Genomic DNA, 17,197 nt, shown 5'->3' with positions numbered 1-17,197 from the left:
CGCAGTATCATCCGCCGTCTCTCACTGGGTACATTTCTGTGCGTAACACCCGACACCCGGTGACTCCGCCCACTGTCCTGGAGCCGCTTGTTGATCCGAGGCCAAGCGTCCCACCCAGACCGGTTCCACCTCCATCCAGAGGGACGATGACGAGGCTTAAGAGCTTAAAATAACCTGAACTGGTCCGTCCACTAAAGACTTCCTACCCTGCAGGAAAAGACAAGAAAAAAAAAAAAAAACTGCAGTCTGCCTTTGTGAAAAACACGGAGTTTGTTAAAAAGAACCAAAATCAGCAAATCAAAAATAAAAACAACATTTTATTTCTTTTCACAGGAAACAAACAAACAAAACAAACAGTAACAGAATGAATAAGAAAAGTTAAAAGCTGCACTTTAATTCTGAAGAGAAGCAGGACCAGCTTTCAAAAAGATCATTATTACATGTTTTGGGACAAAAGAAGAAAACAAAGAGCGACAAGAGGAATGATAGAATCGGAGGGAGACGAGATAAAGGAGAGGTGAGAGGAGGAAGCAGAGTGATGAAGATTAAACCCCGTCTCAGTGGCCTTGTCTGATGATGATGTCCGACATGTCGTCCACCTTCACCAGCTCCAGGTTCTGATCCGGAAACAAGAGGAGATTGACGGGTGGATCTTTACACACACGTCATGTCAGCAGAATATCACAGCAGTTCCAACACGGAAAGACGATTCTCATAATAAATGAGAAAATGTGGAGGTGAAATTTTCTCCTTTATGCTCGGTTAGTTGCATTTTAATCATCAATGTGTGTTTCCAGGTACAAATCTGAGATGAAATCGTTTTCTACTCATTTTGAAAATCGTGTGAACGTCTTCGTCCCCAAACCTCAGATTTATCAGTTTTCTGTCTGTTTTGTTTGACGTCGATGGGCTCACCTTCTCATTGGCCAGATGCAGCAGCGCCACGAAGGCCAGAGGCACCGACAGGTTCTGAGACATGCTGCTGGGCAACCTGGGAGCGGGAACAGGGTTCTACAAGTTCAGTATCTTCTGAACCACCGTCACAGTTCTAGTGTCGTTACCGTCGCCAACGAGCGATGAGGGGAAGGATATGTTTTTTTCGTCTGTGTACTTATTTATTGGTTTTGTGTGTATTTATTTCTCCAAGTTTCAAAAAAACTATAAACTCAAATTGCACGACATCTCCAGGGACGCTCACTCGGTTCCTCAAACAAATGTGGCGTTGGTGAGTTTCGGCGCTCTACCGAGTGTAGCTCTAGTTTATTTATTGGTTTTACCAACTTTTCACAAAAACTATTGATCCGAATTGCATGAAATGTTCAGGGATGATTTGTCGTAATCTGAGGACCAGTCCGTTAAATTTTAGGACGTTAACGACTATCCGTTTCTGAATAAATCCTAAAAAACTGCAAAAATGTCACATCAGGGGCACCTCATGGAGATCATCTGTTGCCATGGAGACGCCCTGGAGGGCTGCAGTAGTTGTAGCACACTACTAACTCCGCCCCCCTTCTCCACTCTCAGCCAATCACATGCCAACTCACTCTAACGGTTCAAGTAACACAAAAGAATAGGAACCAACAGAACCCGGTCATTAAACCTTCACACTGCAAGGGGGTGAAGGTATGCGCTCTATTTGTTCTACTTCTATTATGAAATGAGCTACGACGAAGCTGGATTTCCTCTCATGGAGGACGGGAGGTCTGCTGGTACCTTTGATGCAGCGTCTTTGTGGTCTCGCTGAAGGCTTTGTCCCCGCTCACTTCCGCCTTGTCTCCAGACTCCGTCACCTGCGTGAGGGTGAAGCCAAGACACACACATCTGAAAGGGAAACTCTCACCTCCGCTCAACAGAAAACGGTTAATTCTCCGCCTGAGTCGACGACATTACAGCGGCTAACTTGGTTTGGTGATTTACCTCGGCAGGTTTCTCTGGGCTCTCGGTCAGAAGGGTCCACATGGAGTTTTTCAGCCTCTTCATGTCCATTTTCTTTGCCGTCTTTGCGTAATTTATCTCGATCTTGTTGACCTGCACAGACGTGGAACAACTAAAGTACAAAACGCTGCGTGCCATCACTGGAAGTTCTGTTCACAGCTCAGCTGACAGATGTCAAACACTCAAACACTACCGTTTGAGATGTGAAGCTCATATCAAAGGCTGGAAATCAATGGAAAAGGTTTTTCCTCCGTCGGAGAGAAATAACTGCAGTACCACCACAGACCACCAGGAGGTCCACACTTTGGGAAGCAGTGCAGTGACCGTGTGCGTGCGTCTCACCCTGTGAGGCTCCGGTACCAGATCATCCTCGCCGTACGTGGACACGTCCTCCAGGCCTTGCGACGGCCCCGCTATGCTCTCGCCTGACGGCAGCATGTCGTCTGAACCGGCGAACCCTTCCACGTCGTCGTCGCTGTCGCCTCCCTGGAACGGAACAAATAACCCGGAGATGCCTTGAACCACGGAACCAGAATCAGCTTGGTCCTTGAATTACTTAAAGCTTTGACATTTCAGCTGCTTCTGCAGCATCGATTTGTGTGTTTCCAGTTAAAAAAAGGTCCAATATTCTACCATCGTCTTCAAAACGTCTCTGTGTAAACGTGAGACTCTAAACAAACCAACAGGACCCGTTCCCAGTTGAGACGTTGCCGTATAAACGGAGCCATAGCGTTGAAAACGACTGAGCTGGATCCAACCTCATTCGTCAGACGGTTAAAACAAGTTCATTTTCAGGCTGTTGGCTCGAATGTAAGCAACTTAATTTCACCACAGCGACAGAGAGACGCAGAGCGATCCCATCTCAGGAATAATTCATTAAATCACAACAGTTTCCCGTCAAAACAAATCCCCTGCGTTAACGGAAGAAAATGATGAGCTGAATATTAAAACTAAGTAAAGATCCGCCGTTATATTCAAAGTGAAGTTTGTCTCAACAAACCAGCATCAGGAGGAGGAAATTCTTTCTCTCGGGTTTGTGCTTTTATACGAGCCGGGAAATTCTCCCAAAGTGGAACTAAAACAACAGAAATGTACTGAAATATAATAATAATAATAATAATAATAGTGTGAATTGGAGGCAGAATTACAGTTTACTAGTCAAAGGAACCTAATAGAATATATCAAAAGAATAAATATTTAAATATATTCAATTAAAATACAATACAATACATAAATACCCAAACTTAACTTAAAACTAAAATAAGAGTCTTTCAGACCTGAAGACCTGGGCAGAAGTTGGCCGTGTCGTTGGCGTTGTTGTAGTCATAATCTCCGATTCCATCTCCGAGTTCTCCGGACAGCCTCTTCGGGACTTCTTCACTCAGCTGCAAACAAACCACACATGTACGTCTTTTTAAAACTGTGCATGTTCGGTGAGCTGGACACCAAACTCACTCACTCCCCCCCCCCCCCCCCCCCCCCCCCCCCCGACATGTCTGCTTAGACACTCTGCACTGAGCTGGTGCACTGGATCACATGGACACGGAAGCGTGGATGTTTGAAGGCCTCACCGAGTAGGAGGGCTTGAGGCTGAGCTGGGACAGCGCCTCGGGGGAATACTGGAAGTCTGCGGGGAGAGTCGTTCTCTTGCTGGTGGTGAGAGCCGACTTGGCGATGGTGGTGGCAGCCTGCGGAGGGAAGAGACACACAGTCACATTCAGCTCCCGCGTCAGCAAGACTGCTGTTAATTATTCAGTTTTAATGATGAAATTCCTTGAGACTTTGATGCACTGGTAGAAGAGGGTGATCAACACTCTTCCCACCAATAAATATCAATATTAACGCCGTAATGCCTTTTTTTATGTTTACGTTTGATACGTCTGGATCTGGAGCTGACCCAGCTCTTCTGTCACATTTATAAAGTCAGTGTGGCCCTTGAGCCAAACACTTTGCCCACAGAATTATCACCCACAGTGAGCAACCACGAGCGTTGTGCTGCACGATGTCACACTGCTGCGATCACAGCCACTTTCTATGAACTAGGAGACACAACGGGTTCGTATTTAAGGAATTTCTGAGACTATTTTGCCTCTGGAATTAATAATAATTGAAATTAAAATAAAAAACAAACAGGAACACATCTTTCTTTCTGTTGTTTTTTTTACCCTCGTGGTTCTGAAGTAGGTGTCCAGGTTCACGTCGGCACTGAAGTCGATTTCGAAGGCCTTTTTGGACTTCCTCTTCCGCGGCTCTTTGTCTTGCTTGTGATCCACTGGAAACCACATTTAAAATAGAGAAGGGGGGTGAGATGACTGTTACTTAGAAGATTAAGTAGGAGGAAAAAAAGCATTCTAGAGTCTTTCAAAAAAACACACACACACAAATATAACCTTGACGTAGACACACAGTGCTTTCAGTGAAACAGCTGCTGAATGCACTTCTATTATATTTCATAGTTTCAGTCTGGTTGAAACACCTGACGTCAGGGAGAAATCTACAGAAACACTTTCTTGGGTCTGGAATTAGAAATCATTTATATTGAAGTCGGGCTGGACCAAAAAAAAAAAAAAAAAAAAAAAAATCGATTTACCAGATTTGCAGCTAAAAACGATTTTTATTTTGGGATTTTTTACGTGAATTTTAACTCTTGAGGTCAATCACAGCAATAAAGTTGCACTTTTGACACTATATCTGATGTGTGCAGTCATTTTTAAGTGCATTGAAAAAAATAATAATAGAAAATCGAATTAAAGCCTGAATTTTTCTTAAAATAATAAAATAAAATCATAGATTTTTGTTTGGGCCAAATCAAGCTCAATATTGAAGTTCTGCTTTGTTAGTTTGTCAGAGGAGGTTTGTCTCTCAGCATTGACCTTCACTCAGGATGGACCGATAGCGATAGATTCTGTTGAGACGTTTCTCTGACTCTGGACTGTGAAAGTTTCACTCACACTTGTGTTTGGGTTTGAACTGCCAGTACCCGGGTCCCGCCCACGTGGCCATGGTCTTGGGGCTGAAGTAGGAGTATTCTCTGGGCTGAGACGACAGCTGCAGACACATGGTGGCGATGTCGCCCTCTCCGATGGGAATCACGTCCCTGCAACCAGCAGCACGAGGCAGACACTGAAGCATTTATACTGTTCCTGTGGACTAAATGGGCTCTTTACTGGAGGAAACAGGCTGTGTGGTTCATTCACCCTGTGACTAAGTGAGAAATACGTTATAAACTTGAAATTAAGGAGCCATTACGAAAAAGAGGCTGTTTTGTTGGACAGAGTTTAACGGCAGTTCCTCTCCGCCTCCATTAAAGTGTAATAAAACTGCACAATAGCAGAAATAAAACAAGACCGAAGTCTAGAAACTTTTAATGAAAAAAAAAAGAAGAAATAAATAAAGGGGAACACGGGGCGATTAATCCCAACAGGAAGTGGTAAACATCGTCCGAGGAGTGTGAAACGCAGCACGCTCCCAATCTCACCTCCCGGCGCCGGAGCCGGACGCCTGGCAGCCGTCCCGCTGCTCCTTCACCCCCTCCTCACAGTCGGCCGCTCCTTCGTCGTAGTCCGCGTCAAAGTCCAGGCCGTCGTCCTCCTCCGGCTCAGGCTCGGCGTTCACGTCAAAGACGTGCTCGCCCTGCTTCATCTTCTCCAGGAGCTGGTTGGTGGTCTGGAGGGAGAGACGCAGGCTTAACAGGCAACCTGCGGCTCCGGGGCCGAGTCTGTGGAGGGTCCATGGAGCTCCCGCTGAATTATACCCAAACATTTTATCTTAGTTTTATTTTGTTTTCACACCAGTCACTTTCAAAATGACTTGGATAAAAATTACTTAACTAATTAACTTTTTTTTTTTTAAAAAAAGGGCCCAAAAAGTATAATGGGGGGGAACACACTACTGGAATGACGAGAGTTTCTAGAAGGAAGAAAAAAGCTTGAAAACAAAAACTGCTTAGAAAAGACGTCAAATGGTTCAAATGTCTGTCTTTCCTGTGTGTTTTTGTTAAATTAATCTTTTACATGATTATATTAGTCACCGTTAAGACTTGCACATATCGATATTTAAAATGACTTATTTAATTTCTAATTCTTGTTATTTTTGATAATCAACTTTCTATATATTCTGAGTGGAGCAAAGCTTAAAAGGATTTCCCCTTTGGGATTAATAAAGTATTTCTATTCTAAAATGTCAAAATTGTAAGAAAAATAAGGATGAAAAAGCTCAAATCAGGTGTGAAATCCCTAACCCTGAAAATGTAATGAAATGTTCACCATCTCAGTTGAAACTTCATAAATGCAACATAAGACAGTTTATAAACGTTTCAAAACTACTGTACGTATGAAACTTTAGAAGCTTTCATTTTATAGGTTAAACGTGTTCTTTGGCTCCAAGTAAATTTGATTTTTCAGGAAAATAGACAATCAAAATGTCATTTTTGGTCATAAAGGTCACAGACTTCTGCATTAGATGGATTTTAAGAAGCTTGCAAATGTGTAGCACGATGAGTAGTTCCACTCATGACCTGTGGGGGGCAGTGTTACACAGCATAGCTCAGGGCTTTTCTCTCACTGTGGCTGAAGTAGAAGGTTTTTCTTTCTGAGAATGCGGTGGAGGAGGGGAGTCAGGGGGTCATGGATGAACGGTGGGTGATGAGATGATTTCTCTGACCTGCTCGGGGTTCCAGCTGGTGAAGGAGAAGTCCTGCAGCGAGGGGCAGACGGAGCTTTTCTCCTGGGAGCGCTGCAGTCCGGCTGGAAACAACAACATAACACTCAAACAGGTTCCACCACAAAACCGCGCAACGCTAGAGTCCAGAACAGCAGTCAAACGATGGGTGAGAGGTCCACCGGCGCCATGTTCTCACCCATGAAGGGGGATGCGGGGGTCGTCTGGGGGGGCGGGGGGGAGTAGGAGGGCATGGACTGCAGCAGAGTCATGTGGGAGGGGAAGAGCAGCTCGCAGCGACTGTTTTCACTGAAGAGGACCGACAGGAAGACGCCGGCCGTGCTGTTCTCGTCGAAGGACGAGGCCATGTGCTGAAACATGGGGTCCACCTGAGAGGACCACACACACACGAAGAATTATCCTCAGCAAAGTTCCTTCTCGGTAATTAACCGCCTCTTATTTCCATGTTGGTTTCTCTGGCTGTCACTGAGGGATGTATATAATTATGTATTTTGAGCAGGGAACTTTTCAAAGACGGAACCTTTGCATGGGAATAAAGCCGGAATGTATTTAATTTATTATATATAGTTGGAGGGAATATTAGATTCTACCAGAATCCCGACGTGTGGTCTTACCTCACATCTCCTCTCGGACTCGGCACTGTTGATGTTGCTCAGGTTTTGCTCGACAGTCTTCTTCGGAGGCCTCTTCTTCTTCGGCTGCTTAACCGTCGCCTCACTTTCCTCTTCGCCTTCATCTTTCGAACCGTGGTCTAAAGATTCAGTGGAAAACTAAAATGATTACATTTGTTCGCTCAGAGTTGTTTTATCAGGAATGGGGGGGGGGGGGGGGGGGATAAGGGAAAAAGGATGAATAGATGAAAAAGGAGTGTAGTTAAAACTGCTCTCTCCACGAGGAAACATAAAACATTATAAGTAGTTAAATAACTAAAGCAGCTAAAATAGCTCAGATGTATAAAACAGCTAAAGTGGGAAAAGTTCTGAAAAGATATGTACAGGAGCTCCAACTATAATACCAAATCTCTATATCATAACTCTTTATGAATGAGACATAAATAATTATACATCATTTTTTCTTATTTCTTAGATTCTCCATGTTTTGCGGCTCCAGATAAATTTCATTTTAAAGGTTGCAGACCTCTGCTCTAAATCATTCCCCTTCAGCACACAGGTTGGACTTCCTCACCCTCCCCTGGTTTAGTCTCCGCCCCCAGGCCGCCCAACACCCTGTAGGCGTCAGCGTGAACAGCATCCACCCTCACTGCGTAGATCTTCGTGCTGGCATCCAGAGTGCCGGCTGCCACCTTCAGGACGGAGGAAAGAAAACACACATCAGACATGTTGCACAGCAGCAACGTGATCAGAGACGCTACAGAGCTGAGAGTAAAGGAGATTATTCAAGTGAGCATGTAACTATTGAGATATTCTTCATCATATTAAAGAAAGAATCACGTTATAATAAATGACGTCTCATTAATGATCTGATTTCTTCATGCATCTAAACGTGATTTGTCTTTTCCTTACAGCTCAAACTAAGATGAAACCCGTCAACGCTGCGGGGGCTGAGACTATAGGTGCTGCCATGTCCAATACGTTCAGTAACACATCACTATGTACGCAACTGACTAAAACCAAGTTTTCTATATCGTCACATTTCTGAAATGGATTTTTAAATTAGTCCGATGTGAATATCGCAATTGTCTGCTTAGTCCGTCCCGGTTAGTGAATCTTTATGGTCGTGTAAACGGGTTTAATGATCCACGACTCTTCGGCAGCGGTGCAGTTACAGCTTTTAAACGGGGTCAGCGAGGAAAATGCAGACTCAGCAGATTTGATTGCCAGTATTATATTAATGTTAAGCATCGCACTATTAGAAAGAACTACGTGTTCTTGTAGTTTCACGGTTGCCATTTAAATACACGGTCTTTGAAATAAATCGGTCTGCAGCTCGTCGCGGCGTCGACTCAGGCTTCGGTGTGATTCCTTGAATTTCTGTATTTCTACTCCGACTTACATCAGCAGGCAAAGAAAAATTGATATTGACGTTTGTGAGAGAATGAATCAATTGTTCTAAGGCTTGCGGGGGGAAACCAGGAGAGCGGTGGAGTCATTTAGTAATAAAAGAAACATACCTTGAAGTTAGTGAGCTCTGAATCCTTCTGCTTGAGAATGTCGGCCATGTAATCAATCAGATGCAGGCCGAAGGCATTTTTTGTGGTGATTTTCTGAATAAACAGGAGAGTGTCAATCTTTTAATTTCTCATTACACTTTGTTTAAAAAAAACAAATTAAAATTAAAAATTAAATAAGCAAAACAAATCAGGATTAAAGACCGAAAAACACAGAACTAATAATAATAAATAAATGAGAGTACATAAAAACACACAGAGACACTTTGAAACTGGGTGATTCCTGCCAGCAACAAGTCAGTCTTCTATTGTTTGATAAGAAAATAAAAAATACTGAAAAGTGTTTTTAAGAGGTCCTTGTTTAAAACTAGTTTTCCATCAATTTTACGACGCTTCACAAAATTGTCATCAACATTTAATTGGCTCGTCTGGAAACCCGCAGCTCACATAGACTCACATTCTCAGTGGAGAGTTTTATACAGGTGGAGTAATGCTCCGAGATCTGAGCACTTGACAGCTTGGGCACGGCAGCAGGAGTCCCCAGAGCACTGCGGGTAAAAAAAAAAAGAAAAAGAAAAAAGAAGCCATTACTCCTCTGAGACGGACGACCGCGGGGCAGGACGATATCGGGTTTTAATGCTCGACCTCAAAAGGTTCTGCACATCAGTTTCTGTCTGGAAATGTCGCTCGACAGCGGAGACCGTCACTACTGATGTGATGAAGCTGCATTCGAAAAGCGTTCTGAACATTCTCCAGAGTACCTGTGAGATGCAGAGTCGTTGAAGGAGGAATCGGAGGCGGCCTGAAGGTCGAGGACCCTCGACCTCCTGCGGTGACGACGCTCCTGCTCGTCATCGTTGCCGGGGAAGGCGGTCAGCAGCGGGGTGCTGCAGGCAGCGGGGGACTGAGCCTTGCCCTTCAGCGACGGCGACGTCCAGCCCGGACGTATCCGGGAGATGGGGGTCAAGGCTGAACTCATCTGAGCTGGACAGGAAGGGGAAAACAAAGATCCATCGGCGTTTTGGTCGACAGACACGTTTGGAAACTCGATCCTCTTGTAGGTTCATCAGAAAAGAAGGATTGAATAGAAACACGGCTTGTTTCATAGACTTCAAACGGAAAACGCTTCCGAATTTCTCCAGTGATTCTGCTTTGCAAGTTTAACTAGAGGTGTGAATGCTGAAGGATGATTAAAGCTGATGTTGGCGTCTCAATGGCAACAGACGCTCAGACGCTGGCCTGCTTGATCCACAGTTTTTTTGAAATACTGGGGATATTTAGCTAATTTGATATTTTAATGGTTCAAATCAGCTAAATACTGCAGGAGAAAAAGAGCGGCTTGGAAGAAGTCAGAATAATAATAATAATAATCATAATGATAATAGTAGTAATAACAATAATAATAATAAAGATTTGGATCACTCGTGTGTCCATGCCTCCAGCATTCACACAATAACAACAAGAGGAGACCTGATTATTTGTTGCTTCCAGCGCAGGAGTATAAATTCTACTTGCTCTCTGCAATTAGGTGGAAAATCATAGTGTGCTTCTAATTAAAAATCAGCACAGGCCAAAGGATTTGGAAAATATCTGCTGCAAAAGGCATTTTTATTTGTACTGCACAGCTCATCCCATGACTGATTCTGAATGCAACCTCCCGATTTAATAGAGTTAATAGTCACAACAAAAGGGACATTTATATGCACGTCAAGCTTTGAAAAAGATTGACCAACACTTTCAATCAGTGTCTGAGTTTGACTGACAGGTTGATGATAAAATACAGCCTCAGCCTCGTTTTACTGACATTATAGTTTACCTTAAACCCATCTCTTGATTTGTTTGAACGTGTGAATCATTCTTGGTTGTGTTGTTAGTAAAGATAAAACGTGCAGGACAAAATACTAAATTGAGCTTCACCTTGGAATTGCAGAATTTAAACTACCTCCAGGCCTTAGCTCTGAGAAGTTCTACGTAAACAAAAGGATTACCCATTATACTTCACAACCACGAACATCGAGTCAATGAAAATATGTGTGTTTTCGGCTGAGTAATTGTAAAATGAGCAGGATTTACTGGGTACAGTAAGTTTTGTCCAGCGACCAGAGGCTGAATCAGAACAAAAACAAAACACATGGAGGTCCAAGGCTCGATGACTGCGAGCACTTAGCTTCAGTTAGCATTAGCTCCGGTACGCGCGTCCTACTACAGTTAGTTCACGGCGGAACAACACATTTATACATGGTTTTGTCAAAATACCTGGAAATGCCACCGATGTAGCCCCGGTGAGCGTAGTTATAAAGTAAAATACGACGGAACAAAACCAGAGCGAGAACCAGTACGCCTGCCTTTCTTCCGGTGCAGCGTTTTGAATTTTTGCGCCAGACGGTTTACGCAAACCCCCTACGTCATTACGCCAAGCCACGCCCACTCATAGTTCTCCGATTGAGACGGAGGGGAAAGAGGCAGGCGCAGGAGTTTGCCGTTTCTTTCTTTCTTTCTTTCTTTCTTTCTTTCTTTCTTTCTTTCTTTCTTTCTTTCTTTGAGCGGTGGGAATGGTATGGACGAGCGGGAACCAGCAGATGGCGGTAGTGCAACTTCACAGATGCCAACTGCCCATGAATCCAAGTGAAGAAGAAGGGAAACAGTCATCAGGGACGACGAGAGCAGTGGGGAAACAATGTAGATTGAAAAAACCTGCAGATGGCGGTAATACAACTTTATGGATGCAAACTCCCATTAAACCTAAAATATGTAGAGGAAGAAGAAGAAGAAGAAGAAGAAGAAGAAGAAGACCCTTGGCCCGAATGTGTACTTTTAGATTCTGCCACTATGACTACTACTACCATGTCTATGACTACTACTACTGCATTTAATAACACATTCATATATTTAATTCAAATTTTGATTAATCAATGACACATTTAATACATTGGATTTGATTTGATTTGATTTGAAAAGTTTATTTCAGACATGTGGGAACAACAGCAAACAATTTTTTTTATGAAAACACAAACAAACATAACAGAGCAAAGCTTGCAAAAAAAAGGAACAGATAAGTAAATAATGGCCCGACATATCCGAAAAGGAGTAGGAAGAAGGAAAGCTTATTTACTCCTACCCCTTCTTCACCTCAACTATCACTAATTCATATCACTGCAGTTCTTTTTACATACATATTTACAAACAAAATCTATATATTCATATTAGAAAAAATAGTAAATGTTACTTTTTGTTTTTTTATCAGCTACTGTTTCCTGTTTCCGTTTAACATTTCCTTTTATGTCTGTACATGTGCTTTAAGTATGTTTTAAATATGTGTTAATATAGAAATATAGAATAATGAAAATATAGAAAGACAAAATCACTTCAGTATTGTGGGAAACCTAACATGATTTAACTTTAAATCCCCTCTCCAGTTATAACCCCACCACTAGTAAAAAATAGGTTTTAAGTAGAAAGTTGGCTGTTTATTGCTGCATCATTTGTGTTGTTCAAAAATTTACCAATTTACTAATTTGATTTTAAGAAGAGTGGATTTGTTTGATCTCTATACCCAGTTTTATGAATTATCCTTATTGCTCTTTTCTGTGGAATTGATAGTGGATGTAGTGAAGATTTATATGTTTTGCCCCAAACTTCTACACAGTAATTTAGATATGGTAACACCAGTGAACAGTATAAAATGTGGAGTGTTTTGTGGCCCAGAATGTGTTTTACGTTGTTGAGCATTGAAACGTTGCTGGTGTATTTATTTATATAATTTTTTGGCACATTTAGTCCCCCATAGTACTGCTGATACTGAAGCTATACTTCTTCTTCTCCTACTAAAAAGAAAATAGTTTCCTCTCATGCAGATGCAGTGTTTGTTTTTCCTGCTGCAGTTTGAGGCTCTGCAGGCCGGCGATGGAGGCAAGTTGTCAAGCCCCAATTATAGAGACACAAACACAAACAAAAATGGCAGCCGCACAACGTCACATCCACTATTCCCATTTGCACCAAATTGCTGACAGAGTATAATTTGCTCATATAGACCCAAGTCTTGAATGGACGATGTCAGTGTCATTTTGAAAGACATGAAAGGTGTTTTTTTTTTGTTTTTTTTCAGGTTTCAGTCGGAATAGAATTACATTTCTTCAATTAGTCTGTGTGTTTGAAGGAGCTCGTGTTGTGACACGGACATAAATTTACATTTACGATTTAAAGAACAGCGAAGAACTGATAAAGAGTGTCAGATCACATATCTCCTCAGCTTTTGACGGAATATTAATGAATATTATGCAAAGTAGGAGCAAATTTGAATTTACCTGCAAGGGTTTAATAGTCACAACATTTCTCGGTTTGAAGCGAGTGAACGGTGGAACAAGTGCTCACTAGATGGCAGTAAGAAACAAGGCTGAATACCCTCTAGCGACTGTTCATGCTCAGTATTGAAAATACTGACTGATGTCCTTTTACAGCATTTGCTTCTTTGTTCTTATATCTATGTGGATAATATGTACAATCATTAGGGTTTTTTATTATAATTATTATTATTATTATTATTATTAGTTTGCAATTCCTTTGACTTTTTATTAGCTTTCACAAACTTTTCTGTTTCCTCATCATCGTGCCACAAATTTAGTTTGGTAAAAGATCGAAAGTCAAATAATTGAGGAGTTGTATGGACGTTCAAACAGTCTTCATGAAATTTGAAACACAAACATCTATGATGTAATAATATAGTATTATAATGATTTAGTGAATTAATTGGAATGACAATTATCGTAGCAACGATACATCTCAATCAGAATGTCCATTTAGTGCAGGAGGCGCTTATTTCTGTTATTGATGAAGGCGCACACACACACACACACACACACACACACACACACACACACACACACACACACACACTCGCCAATTCACTCATACTAATGTTTTTAGACTCTGCTGTGATGACGAATCACCTGCGAGGTACGACCACAGATCTTAAATCAAAGGGCTCCTCAGTGGAGAGCAGAAGTTTAAACAAAGCAGTCAGACAGAGCGAACACCCGGAGCCGCAGACTGAGGCCACGTCTGCGGTCCAGACCAGGTCAGAAAACCTGGCAGGCAACTAAACAAGGAGCACACTGCGGGGGGAAAGAAACAAGACCGTTAAAAAAATAAAATGGGATGATGATGATCAGACAGGGGAGCTGGAAGTTTAAATATGGAGAGTTCGACTGGCTGAGTGGGAACCTGGGAGAGGAGAGGTCGGGTCAAGTGATGCAGTCGGAGAGGAAAGCAGGGCCAAGTGGGAAGAGGTGATAAAAAATGGAAAAGACTAAAAGAAAATGTTCAGAAGAAGGACAGAAAGTCCCAACTTTAACACATTGTGATGCAGAAGAGACGGAAAGGGAGTCCTTCCAGGCTTGCAAGTGAAACTTCCACTAATGAGATGATTAGAAGTCGAGTTTTCCTCGTCAGTAAAGCCCAAACTGATTGACTTGGCGTAGATAGAACGATGCAAATTAATTAATAACTAAGCCCTGTTTATACCACAAGTTAAAATGCATCGTTTTTGCATTTTAATTTCAAGAAAGTTTCACGGCAACATTCTGAAAACGATGAATAAATACAGATATAATTATCAAGTTTAGCACTCTCAAGATTTATATTTTTTTTTAACATCATTTAGAAATAAACAGATTCCACTTGTTCATGACTCTTCAGCTCAGACTTAAAGTTAACCATGGAGTTCCACAGGGTTCCGTCATAGGACCCATACTTTACACATATTACATCCTTCCTGGAGGGAAAAGTATTAAGAAATACTCCATTAAACTTCCATTGTTATACAGATGATAAACAAATGTATTCATCTATGAAATGTCTGGATGTGCCGTAAGATTCTGCTTGTTCCCTCAGATAAAGCAGAAGTTAGTATATTTGGCCCAAAACATCTTGGAGAGGAATTATTTAAACACTGGATGGTATTACTTTGACCTCCTGTAACACTGTGAGGAACCCGGGACTTAATTTGGATCAATAACTAAAATGGGGGGGGGGTTGAACTTAAAAATGGAAAAAAAAGCTAAACAAAAACAAGCAAAACTACTTAGAAAAGAGATAAAATGGTTAAAATGTCCTTCATTCCTGTGGCCATGACTCTATAACTCCTCCCTGTAAATAATGTTTGCTGTGTTTTACTTCATTTTTTACTTTCTTATAATAGTCACAGTTAAACCTTGTACACATTTGTATTTAAAATGACGTTTTAATGAATTTTTTTCATATATTCTGTGTTGGACAAAGCTTAAAGGAATTTCACGCTGGGATTAATTAAATATTTCTATTCTATTCTATTCTATTCTATTCTAAAATATCAGAATTTGCTGGAAAAGAAGGATGAAACCACTAAAATCAGGGACAAAAACAGCTGAAACTCTAAAGAAATGTTCACCATCCTAAACTGTGATTGAAACTTCATAAATGCAACACAAGACGTTTTTTTTCTACGCATTCTAAATCCGTTTGAAACTCCAGAAGCTGCGTTCGCCTCATTTTAAAGGTCCAACGTGTTTTGCGGCTCCAGTCGAATTTGATGGTTCTTTTGGTCCGAAAGGCTGCAGACCTCTGGTTCTGCTAATGGGCGCGTCTGTGAACTACATCCGGCCAGAAGCAGAAACTAATGGCGTTGTGTTGTGCAAGTAAATGACCCACGTTCTAAATACTCGCGCTTGTGAGCTGAGACCGTAAGACTGTCGGAGTCATCGGTCCTGGCAGCAGCCAACCCAGGTAAAGCCCCCCCACCCCCACCCCACCGCACCCCTATCCACCCCACCCCCACCGCCCACCGGAGGGTGAATCTGTGTGTTGTGAAAAAGGCTTCCTCCTCTAAAGAGCAGCACTTCAGAATGATATATGGTTATGGCATTAAAAGTGAAACGAGCGCGAATGTATTACACGCACGCACTGCATTCCAGCTTACGTAAATATGAAAATCACTCACTCAGGCCAACGCAGGCATGTCAACACGCAGCCAATGAGAAGCGTTTATCTCTCCGGCATGAAGCCTCGGCTTGTTTTATTCTGCCAAAGCCGTCTGATTGATTCTCTCTATCTGGCCATTGATGGCAGATGATGACGGCGATTAAATGACTCAGTCTTTCCTGGCTCCTCGGTAATTGTATTCTTTTTATGCAGGAGACATCAGGACGGAACATTTTAGGGCACCATGGTGTTTTTTTGTTTTTTTTAACAATGGCGCTTGTGCGGCTCTTGTTTGGGAGTTAATTTAACCCGTTTAAACGCACGAAGGCTCTGGACAGGATGTACCTCGTCATTAGCTCGGGGTCATATGGCCACGCTCACCGTTCCGCTCTCTCCAAGAACACCAAGTCCACCGGGGGCACGGGCCATGATGGTGCCGTGGGTTCGAAATTCACCCCGGCAGAGACGAGGAGCGCCGAAGTCCAAGTCAATGATACATGTGTTGTGCTGCTCCAATGCTTTTAATGAAATTACACTGCAGAAGGGGCAGTTAAAAGTGGGGACAAACTGAAGCTACTGGTCGTTTGTCTCGACATGCTGGGGATGTCAGCAGGCCCAGAGTCGACAGGGATAATACAAGTCCTAAAGAAATGTTGTTTCCTGCCAAAAGTAACCGCCTGCCAACTGTGCAGGTTTATGGAAATGAAATATGAGGACCAAGAACTCATGAAAATTATATGACACTTGAAAAATAAACCTCCCTAAATTTGACAACATTTTCCAGGGGTGGAGCCGTGGTTATGTTCATATGGACGTGCTCCTCCCGCAGAAAGGAGGTTGGGGGGGGGGGGGGGGGGGGGGGGGGGGGGGGGGGGGCACTGCTCGCCCTGTCAAAAACGATTTTTCTTTTTTTTTTATAATTAAAAAGTGATTCTGAAATCTGTGTCTGGAATCAATTCGGCTGCTTGTCCAGTCTGCAACTTTATCCAGAAAACGAATGGTTATGTTCTGTGGAGCTCAAATCTCCTACGTCCTCTAAACGCATCACAGCAGTGACTGCGTTGCTAACCCCTGATGGAAGCTGGACGCTGCTATTGGGTTAAAATGTTGAGTGACAGTATCATCAGCCAATCAAATTTTGATGTGTTATTGACGGGCCGCCCTCGGGCATGCAGCGTTTCTGGTCAGGGGTTCGTCATTGAAATGAGCTTCACTGATTGGCCCATGGGCAGGCGCGTGATGACAGATTTGTTCTATTCTGGAGGTGATGGCGGCTAATTTAACAGCAAGATCGGATGATACGATAGCGGACCTGCTTCGGGGGCCTTTTTCAAGGCGCACGTTTGCAGAAAAAATGGAAATTGTGAGTAGAAGAAGACCGACACCAAAACTGGAAGGGCTAACTCAGACCAACAAAGGCTTTGTGCAGCATTTTACAGCGGGAAACTACCAACGCTATAAATGGATGTCAGCTAGCTGGAGCACAGCAAGCTGTTCTGC

The 17,197-nt window shown here is 42.6% G+C and overlaps 1 protein-coding gene and 1 long non-coding RNA gene across 2 annotated transcripts; one reads left to right on the top strand and one right to left on the bottom strand.

The window, feature by feature from the left end:
• Positions 1-298: 298 nt before the first annotated feature.
• ncaph (non-SMC condensin I complex, subunit H) lies at positions 299-11,094 on the bottom strand. Its single transcript, XM_080466477.1, has 18 exons — positions 11,000-11,094; positions 9,505-9,727; positions 9,201-9,291; positions 8,747-8,839; positions 7,801-7,918; positions 7,230-7,366; positions 6,794-6,983; positions 6,598-6,680; positions 5,414-5,601; positions 4,887-5,032; positions 4,101-4,207; positions 3,507-3,623; positions 3,213-3,320; positions 2,278-2,421; positions 1,918-2,028; positions 1,714-1,790; positions 916-991; positions 299-617 (listed from the first exon to the last, which is right to left on the bottom strand). The coding sequence occupies exons 2-18, from the start codon at positions 9,720-9,722 to the stop codon at positions 558-560; spliced, it is 2,064 nt and encodes a 687-aa protein (XP_080322603.1). The 5' UTR covers positions 9,723-9,727; positions 11,000-11,094; the 3' UTR covers positions 299-557.
• LOC308111528 lies at positions 6,726-8,867 on the top strand. Its single transcript, XR_013935448.1, has 3 exons — positions 6,726-7,035; positions 7,779-8,015; positions 8,141-8,867. It is a non-coding gene; the product is annotated as an uncharacterized lncRNA (long non-coding RNA).
• Positions 11,095-17,197: the final 6,103 nt, after the last annotated feature.

Source organism: Lipophrys pholis, assembly GCF_963383615.2.
Source record: "Lipophrys pholis genome assembly, chromosome: 7".
Lineage (NCBI taxonomy): Eukaryota > Metazoa > Chordata > Actinopteri > Blenniiformes > Blenniidae > Lipophrys > Lipophrys pholis.
This window is presented reverse-complemented; position numbering and strand designations above follow the sequence as displayed.

Excerpts from the sequence above, each read along its gene's own strand:
- ncaph (XM_080466477.1), bottom strand. The coding sequence starts at position 9,722 with ATGAGTTCAGCCTTGACCCCCATCTCCCGGATACGTCCGGGCTGGACG. Across the intron at positions 5,602-6,597 it reads CCAGCTGGAACCCCGAGCAG|ACCACCAACCAGCTCCTGGA; the intron begins GTCAGAGAAATC and ends CTCTCCCTCCAG. Across the intron at positions 992-1,713 it reads ACAAAGACGCTGCATCAAAG|GTTGCCCAGCAGCATGTCTC; the intron begins GTACCAGCAGAC and ends TCCCGCTCCCAG.